The sequence below is a fragment of the Aulonocara sp. 'chitande type north' Nkhata Bay genome, linkage group LG13 (assembly GCF_057382095.1).
Source record: "Aulonocara sp. 'chitande type north' Nkhata Bay isolate Kocher_YH1m ecotype deep benthic linkage group LG13, A_spYH_male_GT1.1, whole genome shotgun sequence".
NCBI lineage: Eukaryota > Metazoa > Chordata > Actinopteri > Cichliformes > Cichlidae > Aulonocara > Aulonocara sp. 'chitande type north' Nkhata Bay.
The window spans coordinates 14,294,798-14,310,779 of NC_141356.1; the positions used below are offsets into that span (position 1 = coordinate 14,294,798).

The 15,982-nt window shown below is 40.9% G+C and overlaps 1 protein-coding gene across 1 annotated transcript in view; it reads left to right on the top strand.

Annotated features, from left to right (window-relative positions):
- The window catches only part of LOC147315833 (protein kinase C epsilon type-like), a 96,738-nt gene continuing 80,756 nt past the window's right edge, over nt 1-15,982 (top strand). Inside the window, exon 1 of the mRNA XM_086258789.1 lies at nt 1-1,075. Coding sequence (XP_086114915.1) covers nt 728-1,075 — 348 coding nt within the window. The 5' untranslated portion in view covers nt 1-727. The remainder of the gene's footprint in view (nt 1,076-15,982) is intronic.

A 15,982-nucleotide genomic window follows, 5' to 3' on the forward strand; every position in this document is an offset into this window, starting at 1 on the left:
TTTCCTGCACCAGAGAGAGAGAGAGAGCGCGCGAGAGAGAGACGGAGACACACAGCGGTGTCGGGAGGCTGTGTCCACTGGAAGTTGAGCTCAAACAGCTGCACTGGACTGACACCAGGCCGTGCACCAAGCAGCAGGAGCCCGTTTTGACACATCCACCCACCGCCCCCCTTCTCTCCGCCCCTGCTGCGGTCGTTACCGGCCGCTGTCTGGTTCGCAGCTCGAACATCTCCAGTGCGCCGCGGCGGCTGGCAGCAGGTATTTGGAGCCTCCCACCCTCCGCACGGTGCAATGCAACGCAGGCCAGTGCTTCCAGGGAGCCCCGCTGCAGCTAACAGAGCTTTTTAATACCTCGAAGGTAAACACCATGACAGAGCGAATCACATCTGGGGCCTCTGCTCGTATGTGCGCCGTAGCTATTCATGTTTCTTCCGTGCACTTCTGAAGGCTTCCCGGGCTAACGGTCGCTTTTCCGCCACTGAAGTTCAGTTTCTGGGGGGAAATTTTGTAGCATAATCGACAAGTGCAGACGTTTCGAGACACGACAGCAGCTTGGTGTGCTTGGTGACTGCACTCTCTCCTTCATATCGGAGTGGAAGGAACACGCTCTGCCCGGAGGACCACCGGTTGAACGGAGCTGTTATTCAAAGCGCTAAAGCACGGTTGATTTGGGGGTGTTTGAGGTGAAAGGTGTCCTGTGGTTTTACTGGAAGCGCGTTTCATCGCCATGGTGGTCTTCAACGGGCAGCTGAAGATCAGGATCCGCGAGGCTCTGGACCTCAAACCCACAGCTTGGTCCCTGCGTCACGCCGTCGGTCCCAAGACTCAGACCTTCCTCCTGGACACGTACATCGCCCTCAACGTGGACGACTCTCGCGTGGGCCAGACCTCCACCAAGCAGAAGACCAACAGCCCCACGTGGAATTACGAGTTCATCACGGAGGTCCACGACGGCCGCAAGATAGAGCTATCAGTTTTCCACGACGCGCCCATTGGCTACGACGACTTCGTGGCCAACTGCATCATCCAATTCGAGGACATCCTGCAGAACAGCAGCAAGCACTTTGAGGACTGGGTAAGACACCTGAAGCACACACAGTGGGAGTGATAGTCGAACAAGGTGCTCAGACCTTCTCTGTCGTAGGCAAACGGACCTCAGTGGAAAGTTTTCCAATGAATCAGTTAATCACTCTTTTTCCAATCACAATTCTCCCGGGAGTCTGGCAGGAAGCAGACTATAAGTAGTCATATAGTTGCAGGGATTTACACCTAAAAATACAAGCTGTGTGTTCCATCATATTACATAATCTACAGACTCTATATAATAAGACAGGACCAACACTTAATAATACAGAAGGCTTAGCTAATGTTGTTTTTAATTTAATTTAATTTAATTTATATAGCGCCAAATCACAACAGCAGTCACCTCCAGGCGCTGTATATATAATCTAAAGACCCAACAACAGGGGTGTCAAACAAAGCAGTTCTGGATTACTTTGGAAAATGTGAAGGAGAGGATACATTTTAACAAGTTTTACAGCTTTTCCTACTGTTAAAGACTTCCCCTCGGGCCATTTAATTTAGGACATTTTAACATGTGAGGACTTCTGTAGCTAGCTTCAAGTGGCCATTAAAAGAAACTTTCTTTTTTAGCCTTGGAGGTTTTTGCTGCAGAGACTGTGGTTTGCATTTTAGCGTGTTGAAGAAAGACATGGTGAAAGAAGAAGAGCAGTGCTTGGGTTAAAATTTTAAACTCACCTTCTCACCACTGATGATGTACATTAAATGACTTATAATGTGATTCCAGATGGTCCTTTGCAAGCCTCCGTATAGGACGAGTTGGGAATATGAAACCCTTTTCACTATTTCCTAATGCAGCGATGGGACACCTTGTGCGTATCTTTGAGATCTTGAAATGACTGTTGCTGTGAACTAGGTAAACAAAGTTGGATTGAGCAGATCTCAACCTGCAAGTCAACTGAACAGAGCAGATGACATGGGGCATAAGAGTTTAGCATGACACTAGCTCATTCAAACATTCAAAAGTACAAACAAATATTTCTATTTATAACAGCATTTATATTGTAGAAGCTCATGTTCTTACCATGAGCTGGTACATCAGTTTCCTTGACTCTTAGTTTATTTGTTCCTCTAAAATGAACAAGTGGGAAAGTGACATAGTGTGTTATTAAATTGTTATGCTGTGTTAGCGAACAGTTGCTTATTTACACATCCAGCAGACATGGAACAATATGCTGATTCATATGAAGTCATGTTTTCTGTGCAGAGAACCAAACCAAGGGAAATGTCTGGCTCTGCTTCTGTTACATGCTCCTCTAGCTAACTTGACTGTCTTCAGCAGCTAGCCACATAACACTAAGAGCAGCTGAAAGGTGGTTAAAGACAAAATGCTGGGATGCAGGGACTTGTGAGCAGAAGCGACTCCAAACATGGTCACTGTTGGTGTTTCATCCAACTCTCACATACAGATATACAGTATATTGATACATCTACTGGAAAGACCACAGATCGCATCTTTATAAACTGTGCAAAGATGATCACACTTTTGTTGTACACTACAGGATCTCTGCAACCCAAACTCTGCTGTCCTGCAGCTAAGTTTAGCAGATGCACAACAGGGTTCGCTACACACACAATATAGATCCTGTTGCCTTTGTTGTGCTCTTGTTAGATGAACCAGTGACCCACAACAGAGCTACAAAGAGTGGATGCAGTTAGGCCAAATGCATGACACTCATGCACACATTCACAGAAGCATTGGGGAGCCGTCCATTGTTGTCTGAAGCCGCTGAAGCAAATAGTTGGTTGATTGTATTATTGATGAGGCCATCAGGTCCATTAGACACAGTGAGAGAGAGCTGGGAGAAGGACAGGAAGAGAGAAAGCAGTGGATGGAAACCTTTACAGAATGTTGCACTGTAGGACAGAGAAGGTTGTTCTGTGGGGGAGTGTGAAGTCTCATGTGTTAAGATTAAGTTCTTGACAGAAGGACTCGGAATACGAGACTCTCAGTGAATCTTCTGATGGGTTTAAATATTTCTGAGCTGTATCACATGTGCTGCTGGTGGACTTCCTGTGCATTTACACTATTTCATATCATTACATTTATTTCTGCTCGCTTGTTTGTTGTTCAGTCTCTCTGCGCTCCTCTGTTTCTGTCTTCACTTTCCTCTCATCCCACAGCCGGTCGTGGCAGATGGCTGCTCATCACACAGCCTTGTTCTGCTGAAGGTCTCTTTCTGTTAAAACTGAGTTCTACCTATTAACCATGGCCAAGTGCTTGTTCATAGGAATTATCGGATTGTTGGAGTTCTCTTGCCTAAAATATAAAGCAGCTGGAGATGACTGTTGTTGTAATCTGGTGCTATATTAAAAACATTTAATTGCCCTTAATGTTGTAGAATGTAGGGAATAATCAAACAGGGATGCTGTTATGACTTTTCTCCTCACTACTCACTAGTAACTCAAGTTAGATAAAATTCAGTTAAATTAAGTAGTAGTATTACACAATGTGCCTGTTGAAACTTTCTGCTAGTTATTATGAAACACAGAGTACTTTATCGAGTTCAGGTCTTTGTTAAACCTTCTTAAGTTGTTATATCAAGCAAAAAGTAAAGCATCATATTGACAAATCTCATTTAAGGTACACTATTGAAGCTACTCTAGCCTGCAAGTGGCAACCTCCAGAGCTCAAAAATGAAGCCAAAAAAGTGTGTTTCCTCTTGTAGCCACTCAAGGCTGACTCCTGAAGGCAAATCAGACCTTTCATGTGAAAATGCCCAACTTTTCAGCATCAAAACGCATGTTAACCAACAGTATGGCCACTGTTGATAACTTTAGCTGCTAAACTAGAACCGTTTGTGCTTTCGTTCCGTTGTAGCCTTATAATGAATTATCTTGCAAAAAACATGTGAGGCACAGCTAATCCAAGAAGTTTGTCCTTCAGTTTTTTGATGAGTGATATTTTATTAGTGTCTGTGCATTGTACAGTTTATGAATGGTACTTACTAAAAGTGTTTGCTAGCATTAGCTGGTAACCTAGCGCTATGCCTTCTCGTTCCAGTACGGTCACTTGTGATTTGTGCTAGTCTTGCTGCTTTTTTCCAGCCTCCAGCTCCATGTATGCAAGTAAAGGGCAAGAAAGATCGCAGAGGTATACCTCTAAATATAGATTACTACACATGAAAATAGTAATCTTCTTGAACTGCAGTGGTGCTTTTTAAGTCAAAAGGTGCTATACGGCTGTCAGCCTGATCCATTTTCATTCATCAGCATGACAGGAATTTTTCATCTTGGTCCTCTGAGTCTTGCACCTTGTGTTTGCACTTGTTTTAAGGCACTCCCACGGGCAAACATGTCTCAACTTAAGCTACATCAAGAGTTATGTCAGCTTAGACAAAGAAGAACTAGATAACAGCGTGTGGGAACTAAGACTGTGTAATTTCCTCATGAGCAATGCTAACGTAAGCTATAAGTCTGTTGTGGAGTGTTTTTATCCTTTAAGCAGAGGAATTGCAAAGGCTCAGAAAGTTGATGTTTACTATAGTAGCTTCAAACCAATTCTTCACATCAAATAATTCCAGAATAACAAAACATGATTTTCTTGGACTGGATTTCTTTCTCACTCCCAACACTTAGCGCTGCCCTTATGGCTGAAATCAATACAGGTCTGAAGTAATCACCAATCAGTGAGTTGATTAGCTGAGGCCATGTGTTGTTTCTTATTGTGGTGAGAAAGAGGAAACTTGTAAAGAAAACTCTTGTGTAAACCAACATGTCCTGTATCATGTACCAACTAGCAACCCTGCATGTCTGTTGATCCAATCTTATTCCATTGGATTGTATCGTATCGCATTACATGGTACCACATCTTTTTGTGTCATGTTGTATTATATTATGAACTATGAGATTTGTTCAGTGTGACTGCATCTGGTGCGAAGTCAATGAATAAAATTTTTTCCACTTGTTCTTTTGTTACGTTACGCTAGGGCCGTAACATCTTTCCAAATATTTCTTCAATCATGCATACAGGGAAACAATAAATCTATTTAAATATCAAGAATATGGCATAACATGCATCCATAATAATATTAGACTGTGAAATCAGTAGTGGAACCTTAACTAAATTTCATCGTTAGGTTGATGGAGACTAACTTTGCTCCAGACTAAAACAGTCCCTCTTATACCAAAGAGTGATTTATTTGTTATTTCTGGGCTCAGGCTCGGTTACAGATTTGTGTAAGTTCCCACACAAAAAAGAACCTTATTATTTTATTCTTCGGCATATGACAGACTTGAAGAAGTATGAGATCTTTTTAGGAGAATGATACTCAGACTGCTTAGAAAGTCAGAAGAACATTACCACAAATCACAATGTGCACATTGTTTGCCTCACAGTGATGTTTTATTATACACAGTATTTTTCAGGAGAGCCGTGCCACCTGTCTGTGACACCCAAACATGTCTTCCAGGAACTCAGGCAGAGTACTTACTGTTAGTCAGCAGATTGTTTTTGTATCATACGTCATCAATCATGAAACACAACTTCTTACTTTTCCCCCGAGTGTCATACAAATGCAGTCTGTGCTTTGTTTCTGGAGCTACATGGTTCTCATCATTTTATGTTTAGATGACCAAAGTGTGTTAGAGTAAGTGCTGCAGTGTCATCTGCTAGTATTACCAACACCGGGGCCCCATGGGGGTGGGAGACTGATGGTATCTCTCCAAGTTTAATTACTCTTTATACTAATGAATACAAGACTAATTCATCTTACATTTTTTTGAAATTTGCTGCTGATTCAGGGAGTGTAGGTTTGAAAACAGGAGATGAAATAAAATGTTGTGTGGATTGCTTAAACACCAGACAAGAAAATAAATATGTGATTTCAGAGTGAGCAAAAGCCTAACAGTGGTAGCTGTATAGAGGATGGAAATTAATATAAAAATTTTGGGACAATGAAAAATAGGCCATAGGACTCAAACACATCTTTAATTTAAAAGAAATGATGAGAATAATGAATGAATATCAGTGTTAAATTAGGAAACTGAATCCGTCAGCATGATAAAGAGACTGTGAGTGTCTGTTTTGTGTGTAAGGTGACAAACGGCTCAACTTAAACATGGCTATCCACGCTTTATAAATTAAAAGAACTGAATAGACCGCCCCATTGATTGTTGGTGAGGGAAATCTTTTGGGTCAGGATCAGACTGATACACATATCAGATGGTGCCTTGCCACTTGTCAGTAGCCAGTAACCACAGGCACAGAGAAAACAAAACAAAACCCAGGCTGCTTTCTATCTAAACTCAGCAGTTATTGTGTTATCCAGTAATTCATCAAGATATTGAGTTAAAATTATTTCTTTGCCACATAAAAGTCACTCAGGCGCATTCAGAGTCAGTAGACTTACCACAGCTTTTCATTTAGATCAGTTGTCTCGAACTCCAGGCATCGAGGGCCAGTGTCCTGCAGGTTTTAGATGTGTCCTTGATCCAACACATCTGATTTAAATGGCTAAATTACCTCCTCAACATGTCTTGAAGTTCTTCAGAGGCCTGGTAATGAACTAATCATTTGATTTGGGTGTGTTGACCCATGGTGAGATCTAAAACGTGCAGGACACCGGCCCTCGAGGCCTGGCGTTCAAGACCCCTGATTTAGATGCAGTCAGTGGCCATAAGCATCATTTTGCAGTGTGTAGGGTTAATATCGTGGAGTGTTGCATGCTAAAACAAACCTTATTAAACTTTACCAACAAACACAAACACATGAGTGAAAAGAAATTGGAAAAAAGTGCAGAAAACAAAGCCCCCACCTGGGACTCAATCCAGGGTCCACTGTTCTTTAAAACATTAGACCAGTATTGCCGCAGTCGGTGCATCACAGCACCAACACCAAAGGTAATCCTGCGTGTATTTCTGTAATGCCAGCAGTATGTGACAGAATGGATGTATTTGAAACCCTGGGACGAGAACACATTGAACTGTCCCACAATGTCCCACCTGAATGCTTTACTGTCCTCCCCTGTCTATGTCTGTGGCTTCTGCTTTCACACACTTTTGTTGTCTCTTCATATCTGATAATGCTTTCTCCTTTAATCTTTTATGAATTTTATGAACTCCATTAAATAATCCACACAGTTCCCCACTTGCAGCACATACAATAGCCTTTTCATTCATGGCAAAGGAACGTCAGAGAGTTAAGGTTTTTGGACAGTTTTATCCTTTGGCAAGATCTTATCCCATGACGCAAAATAGTTCTGCAGTAAACGAAAGAGGTTTTGGAGACACTGGTGTGTTGTCTTTGTCTAATGGTGATACAGTATCCACTGTGCCTGGAAATCAAAAAATCTGCAGATATTTCATTTGACAAAAGCATGTGAACTGAAACCTAATACCCGTGTTGTGACAAGTAACAATATTAATACAACAACAAAAAAAACCTGGGCATAAATCCAAATGTGTCACTGTATTCCCGCAAGCCTTTACAAGCTCTGTGAATAATCACCTTCAGGAGAAAGTCATACCTGCCGAGCAGGTCACATAGTGCGCGCACACACACACTCTGTCATAACAGTGAGTTCACGTCCCAGAAATTTGAGCTCATTATTCAAGCATGCATGAAGAACAGTAATCAACGATATGAAAATTGTTGTGTAATGGATTGTGCAAAGTGCTCCAGTAGCTCACAGTTGACTTGCTGAAGTAACAGCATTTGGGTACTGACCAGTTTCCAAACTGCCAAGACGTAATAAAGTATGTGGCAAATTGTAAATAAACTCAATAATTTCAGAATTAATGAGAGAACTGTGCTTTGCCTTGCATATCCAGCACATGTGGGATGTGATTTAGCAGGGCCGGTCACTGGTTGGTCTGTGGTGAACATGATTTATGAATTAACGCTACTTCAGTCCAGCAAATATCAGTTTGATATGTGGCTTGGCTAAGCTGGAGAAAAAAACGCTGGAGAACAGAAAAAAGGTGCAAGAACTGATGTTCGTTTGACATGAAAAGGAGATCGCATTCCTAAATCTGTCAGGAATTTCTGTTCTCCTCTGAATCGTGTGTAGGCAGCTGCCTTGTCGGAACTTGTCATTAAAGAGAGAAGTGTGGAGAAGGACATTCAGGGTTTGGTGTTTCTGCCAAACAGGCAGCGATTGAGGGGAGGTAGAGAGGCAGTCAAGAGCAAGACAAAGAGGGTGTTGAAGGAAGCTGTCTGCTTTTGAATGGTTAAATGACTGAGGGATGGAGGGGGAGGACTGCAGCAGCTGTCAAACTCATGTTGAGGATTTTAGAAATGCACATCAAAATAAAAGTTCTTATGGATTCCATGGTTGAATAGACATTTTTCTATACCATAGCACTGGTGATAGAAATGCTAGAACCATAACTTCTCTTTTTCAGCTAAACATATTCTTACATATATCAGTCCTAGTTATAGAAGTATAGTTGCAAGTGTTTCTTGTGAAAGTCAGGGATATGGTCAAAGTTGGAGGTAGAGCTGTGCAGACCTCTCCATACATTGGGAAATGGGAGGTTAGGGTCTAATGGTGTTTGAACAGCAGCCCACTCAATTAACTTTTTTCCTGTTTTCAAATACCTGTGGTGTCTGGCAGAGGACCTCAGGGTACTGTGGATTGCGTGATGGAGGCTTTGTGGATCAGCTTTATTCTAGAACATCCCACAGACTCTCACTTGGATTGGGATATGCACTGTTTTAAGGCTGGCTCAACACTTTGGGCTTGTGTCATGGTTTTTGTTCCTATTGTCCTGCCGGGGGGACATCTTTGCCATGGCTTGGTTGAAAACAGTGTTTAGGTTGGTGGTACGTGCCAAAGCAAGATCCTTAAACCGTGTATTTCAGATGTGGTAGAAAAAAGTAGTTAAAATCCTAAATATGCATTTGGGCGGCATCTTAAGGGTTTTAAGAAGAACAAAGAACACTCGAGATAGCTGCACATGGTAAACTCTTATGATGCGGAAATGCCGATGCCGTCTTTCAAACCTCCCCCCTCCAAGTACAGGGGTATTTATTTGTGGAGGATATTTCCATGAACATTTATTAGTTAGGTTCTAAGAAAAAATCTGCAAATGGCTGAGGCCACAAACTCTGAACTGCGACTTGGCGGGGGTGTACTGTAGTGTACTGCAAAACAGAAGGAGGAAAATGAGATATGAGACAGTGAGCATTGGTATTGCAGATTAAGATTGCACAGGAACATGTAAAGATCTTTCTCTCTTTCTGTGCCTTGTGTTTAAATTGTAATGTTTCACATGTATTTTGGGGGCACCTGATGTAATGAAAGAGGAGGAAGTGGCTAACTGATGAGCACGAACAGATATCATTTGCTTTGTCCAGTCATGTTTTAGTCACAACTCTTCTCATTGTTAGGTTCATCAGATTAAGTGGTCTGCGCACTTGCTGTAAAAGCCCATCTCACATTGATACACTCGAATGAAAATGCTTCACATAATTGTTAAAAAAACATGAACATTTGGCCTCTCTCTGTTGTTCACTCTCTCCTGCTAAGACTCCCACCTTCCCTCATTTGTTAGCAGTGTAAAGGGTGTGATGTGAGTAGTGTTGGCAGGAGCTATATCTTCTTAACATTGGTTCTGTGCCATATGGATTTAGCCAGCAGCTGCCAGAACTGCAATGAAAGGCATTACAATTTATTCTCATTTTCTATACTTTCCTGCATCACTTTTGATTAGCAATTATCATCCATGGACTCTGTGCAGAGTCTAATTCTATTGGACATGGAATACATATGAAAAAAAGTCTATGAAGTACCAGTGCCAGTGGTAGACTATGGTAATCTGTGTGTAGCTGAACACATCACTCTAAGAGGGGTAGGAGGCAGGAATACAGTGATTGTAGTATATTCACGTGGGATGCGTGCATTGCAAACAATACAGGTTCAAAAACACTATAAATCATTCAAACATGCTGAGATAGCTTCTTTGTGATTAGCACAGAATTAACCATAGAACCGTTGTACATAGAGAAAATAAACATGTGCAAATATTCTTCATCTTCTTCTAAGGTAGAGGTAAGATTGTACAAAAACTACCTAGGTGAATTAAATGAAACCTGTGAAATTATCTGTGAAAATGTGGGTTAGACCAAGTTCATTTTCATTAAGACTGCACTTTCCAGGGATGCACTGATCCAACTTTTGCCATTTGCAATCTGATACTGATGCATCGGTTTAGGGGATCTGCTGATTCGGGCACCCCCCCAACCCAACCCACCCTGAAAAGCAAAAGCGGAAGAGAATCGATGGATGGATGGAGATAATGAAAGCAGACTGATAAAGTTTTTAAAATGGGAAAATATTTTTTTATTCAACCAGTAACTATCATTGGTGTGTCTCCCAGCTCTCTTGTTCCCAGCTGTGGCGCTAACACTGTTTTTGTGGTATTGCAACTGTGACAAAGCCAGATTGCTGTGTGGTTGTCTGCGGTTGAAACGACTGTGGTTCAGCTGCTGGAGCTGACAGAGGAGACACACAGGAAAAGTCTGCCGAGGCGAAAACAAGTTCAGCTCCGACTGACGAGTTAACGAGTGCGCCACACTTCAAGGCTCATGTTGATGAAGGCCCCAGCCTGTGATTTCTGTAAACAGTTATATACTTTATGTTCAGTCATCTGAGGAATGTTTCATGCAAAAACAATTGTGCACTGGAAGGTCTGTGTGGAAAGTAAAATTTACTTCATGTTGTATAATTTTAAAGAAAGGCGTTGCCCTAGTGTGCTAATGCAAATGGGCGTACAAACGGCTGATTGTTTTATGCAGTGTTTCATTTTCGCTTTTTCAGAAAAGAAATGACAACTTAATTCTGACAGAAGAACACAATGTAAAGATGTTCATTTTTAAAGTTCCCCTTCAGTCTAGGATACAATTCACAATGAAAGGTGAGAGAGAGAGAAAAAAATACCTGCATACCAGTATGCCTGTGCTCTGATATGCCCATTGGGTCTCGCTCACTCAGCAGTTTTTATTTGCACGTCTGTGGTGAAAACTGCACATTCAAAAGTGTAATTGGTCAGAACAGACTTTCAGGATGTCACCTAAAAAATAGCAGAAGTGCAGGAAATGACCCAAATCTGCATAAGGATATAACTAGCAGAGGATAGTGATCAAATTAATAATTATACCAATGTATTTGCCAGAAACTGGCATTACTTACCGCTGTTGCTGTTACTGAGCAGTGTTAGTACTCTGACCACGTTAAACCATTGACCTACATGTAATCACATCTGGACTATTTGGTAGAATCTAGAAATTTTACTAATCTTATTATTAAATCATTCACCTAAAGTTTTTACAGTGAGCCTTTCTACAGTGGTGCAACAGTAGAAAATTAAATCAAACGATAATCCCTGAAGATGAAGCCACTTAAAAGTTAATGGTCCTTTACTTGCACCATCTCAGGCAGCTACAAAAATATAAGGCTGTCTGCATGTTAATGCAGAGTTACACCATTATACAATAAAATGCAATACAGTCTGTTGGAGAAGTTTCAGTAAACACTGTGAAATGACATGCATATCTGTGTTTTACATGGGTTCTGGACCTGGAAGTGTCTTGCTGAAAGCCTCTTCAGCATTTTCAGTGCAGTGCAGTTTGGCTTCCGTAGGCTTTGTAAACTCTCATGCAGAGGGAATAGAGGAAGAGCTCAGGCTTGCTCTCTTCTTGACCCTGTTTGCCTGTGGGCTGTAGTAGAGGGGTGTCCTCTGTATGGGCTGAAGGAAACGGGGGCTGGGCTGTGCATGTTTATGTATGTGTGTGCGTCTAAAAATAGGGGCAGTGTGTTGGAGTCACACGGTAGGCCCTACTTCCTGTTTTCACTGTCCAAGTTTACTTCCCAGAGAAAGAAAGGAAGAGGGAGATGAGAAATATGGCTCTCCAGGTGCCCCGCCGTAGCTTCTGTTATCATTCATTTTTCTGCTGTGCTGTCCGTGTTCGCTACAACACAGTAAATTACAGTGGCACAGATATGTAAGGAATGCATGATGAAGAAATAAGCCACTTGTGATGAAAGCTTTACTGTTTCTCCTGCAGTTCCTGTCAGCACCACTTCATAAAAACACTTTTCACAAGAAAAGAACTGAAGCAAGAATTACTGTGAAATTTCTCCATATCGTTGTGCTTGCCACACGTGGGATTATTAGCATTTATAACATATTCTTCTCTATCGACTGATGACGTTTCCTGGTCTCTTTCCAGTGTGTTTCCGGTGCTCTATTATTTGCAGAATGGTTTTAGGCTAAAACAGACACATTCATAATCTTTCCATATAATCAAAATAACCAAGTAATAATAAAAAAAAAACAACCCCAAAAGACAAAAACAGTCTATTTGTTGTAGGATTTGTGCTAAATATATGTCATGCTAAACTATTAAGTGACTTTCAAGCAATTTGGTTTGTTGCAAAAGTTGGATGTGTAGCTATGATAAACCACATTTAAAATGTGGGTTTTCATATCTAAATGCTAACAGCTAAATACAGAACAAAAGTCTGAGGACGTGCCAGAACCTGTAGTGACACCTGAGCTTGGGGGCGGAAAAGAGGCATCTCACAAGTCTGGACACAAGTACTGATATCAGCATTAGCCTGAGAGAATGCTTCTGCACGGTTCTCTGCCCAACCATCTTCTAGTTAAAGTAGCAGTAGATCTCCAAAGCATAACAAAAGCAAGCATTACTAGTTAGCTGCTCAGCTGTATCTGATCCTGAAAAGTAAGTGCGAGGGGATTGTTCACTAGTAAAAGGATTGTGGATGGCACTGGGAGGATTAAAACATGGTGCTACCTATGTGTGGCTAACCTGCTGAATTGTTAACATTACATTAGCAGAACACAGAAATGTAAACATGGGCTCTCAGAACAGGAAAGGAAGAAAATCAACTGGAGATTTGATATATACCACACAGAGGTACTGCAGAGCTTATGTAACAGCCTGATGAAGTCTGTAAATCATAATTTGCAGTGTAGAGGTCAAGCATCTGTGGAATGTCTGCAACGTAAATCACCGGTGAGCTCCACACAACAGAATTAAACTTAGTAAGGCACCATCTACATTTCCTCATAAACAGGATGAGAGAAGAGAAAACACCCTGTTGTTCCATTCACACAAACACAGAGTGGACATTTATCAAGCTTTCAGCCAAACTCAAGGATTTGAGTGGCTTATGATGCTGTGATCAGCTACTTCTATATTACACAAATACATGTAATCGGTTTCTTTTGCTTTTCGTGGTCTTCCACTTAGCTTCTTATGTAACAGTTGGGCAAAGATGTCTGTAAACGTCTAGCCATCCAACTATTAATGCACATAATTAGGTGTAAACTCAGTATTCTGGATAGTGGCCCCACCCCAGAAAAAGCAGAGCAGATCAGTCAGGTAGAGATCAGAATCAGAATCAGAATACTTTATTGATCCCTGGGGGAAATTATTTTTTGTTACAGTGCTCCATTTTAAACCAACATTAAGACAAGACAGACAATACGCTAACTAAGAATAGTACAATATATACATATATATACATACATACATAAGTCACTTATAAATAAATAGTTGGAAAAGAAACATGTGTAGCTGTAGCAGCAAACAGTGTGTTAAGTGGATGCGTTGTACAGGGAGATGGGCACAGGCAGGAATGATTTCCTGTGTCGTTCAGTGGTGCTTTTCGGTAATCTCAGTCTCTCACTGAACGAGCTCCTGTGACTGACCAGCATGTCATGGAGTGGGTGGGAGGTGTTATCCAACATTGTCTTTATCTTGGACAGCATCCGCCTCTCCGACACCACCTTGAGGGAGTCCAGCTCCATCCCCACAACATTGCTGGCCTTACGGATCAGTTTATTAAGTCTGTTGGCATCTGCGACCCTCAGCCTGCTCCCCCAGCATGCAACAGCATAGAGGATCGCACTGGCCACAACAGACTCATAGAAAATCCTCAGCATTTTCTGGCAGATGTTGAAGGACCTCAGTCGCCTCAAAAAATAGAGACGACTCTGGCCCTTCCTGTAAAGTGCTGTGGTGTTTTTAGCCCAGTCCAGTTTATTGTCAATGTGTACTCCAAGGTATTTATAGTCCTCCACAATGTCAACACTGACTGAGATGCACTGTAAAAAAGAAAAATCCTAAAAAAACAGTAATGTTCCGGCAGCTGGGGCGCCAAAATAATACCGTAAAATAACAGAAAATAACTTTCTCATAAAAATACGGTTATTTTCATTTTAATGTGATTAAACAATGAAATTACCTATAAACAAGGTCAATGAATCCGGCAATATGAATAATAATACTTAAATGTACAGAAATATGCAGTTAACAGTTGGTTTAAATGATAATAATAATGGATTGCATTTATATAGCGCTTTTCGAGACCCTCAAAGCGCTTTACAAATCCACTATTCATTCACTTGTTGGTGGAGGCAAGCTACAGTTGTAGCCACAGCTGCCCTGAGCCAGACTGACAGAAGCGAGGCTGCCATATCGCGCCATGGGCCCCCCTGGCCATCACCAGTAGGCGGTAGGTGAAGCGTCTTGCCCAAGGACACAACAACTGAAACTGTCCGAGCCGGGGCTCGAACTGGCAACCTTCCGATTACAAGACGAACTGCCAACGCTTGAGCCACGATCGCCCTAAATAACATTATTTGATGTAAAAAAAAAGTTTATAAGAATCATTTTATATATTTTTCCATAGCATTACATTTGAATTTAACAGTTCAATCTGTCAAATAACGGACAAATATTTGTGAAATTATGATACATTTGTGAATGTATTTTAACAATCTAAATATGCATATGTACAGACAAATATATTTAAAAAACAAGAAAATTCTGTTTTATTACATTTACAGTGATTTTATGTTGTTTTACATTTGAAATGTAAAATCACAGCCTATTTATGTAAATTTAATGATATTCTAGAAAAACTGTACAAAACTGTAAAATACACAGTAAAATACTTATATATTACTTTTTTTTTTTTTTACAGTGTGGTGTACCAACTAGATATAACTATCAGTTTAATCAAAATATGACAACAGTTGTTGAGCTGTGAATCATGGCTAGAGCTGAGTCTCCTAAATTAAAAATTGTTGGCTTCCAAAGCGGTCGACTTCTTAAGTAAGGCAACGTGATGTCCTGGGGAATAATAAATCATGTGTCTTGCTAGATTCAATAAAAGCTTCGGAAATGTTAACATGCTTTCGAAGCACAAGCAGCCATACAGGAATGTACCTACATATGCACAATGCAGTATATAACTGGAAAATTACTGCAAATTTTCATCTAGGTGACATTCTTAGTAAAAGTGCAAGATGATTCTTCTCATTAGTTTTTGCCTTCATGAAACTTCCCCTAGATGATTGTATCTCTGTGTTTATCTGTGCTGTGTTCCTGTACAAGTGTCAGTGAGTTTGTAGCTGTAGGTCTCTTTGAGGATACATGAAGCCACATGACTTCAGCTTGACTAAAGCTCATGTGATACCGTAAAGGCTTTGGGAAAGTTTTCTCTCTCCCCTACGCCAGAGGAATGCATCTCAGTGTGATTAGGTTAAGATGAAGCTCATTAAGCTTCAGTTGACAACATGTGACATTAATAATTGAATCTTTGAATCAACCTCGTAGTCAGAGATAGACCACAAATTCTTGGAGGTATCCAAACTTCTTCGTCAGTTGCCCCCTTAGTCATTTGCGGATATTGTAAAAACAAAATAAAGCAAAATGAAAAATAAAAAGAGTATATTTACTACACCTTTGTCTTGATGTTTCGCCAAACCTAAGGTTTAGCAACTTATTAACTTATATATTATAAACTTGCAACAACATTTTTTGAATCCAGCAAAATGAATCCCTCTACCTGAAAGCATAGGCGCCATTAGAATGATACCGAAACCAATGTTTGGTCATTTAAAAATCTGATATATCGACCAATATTTT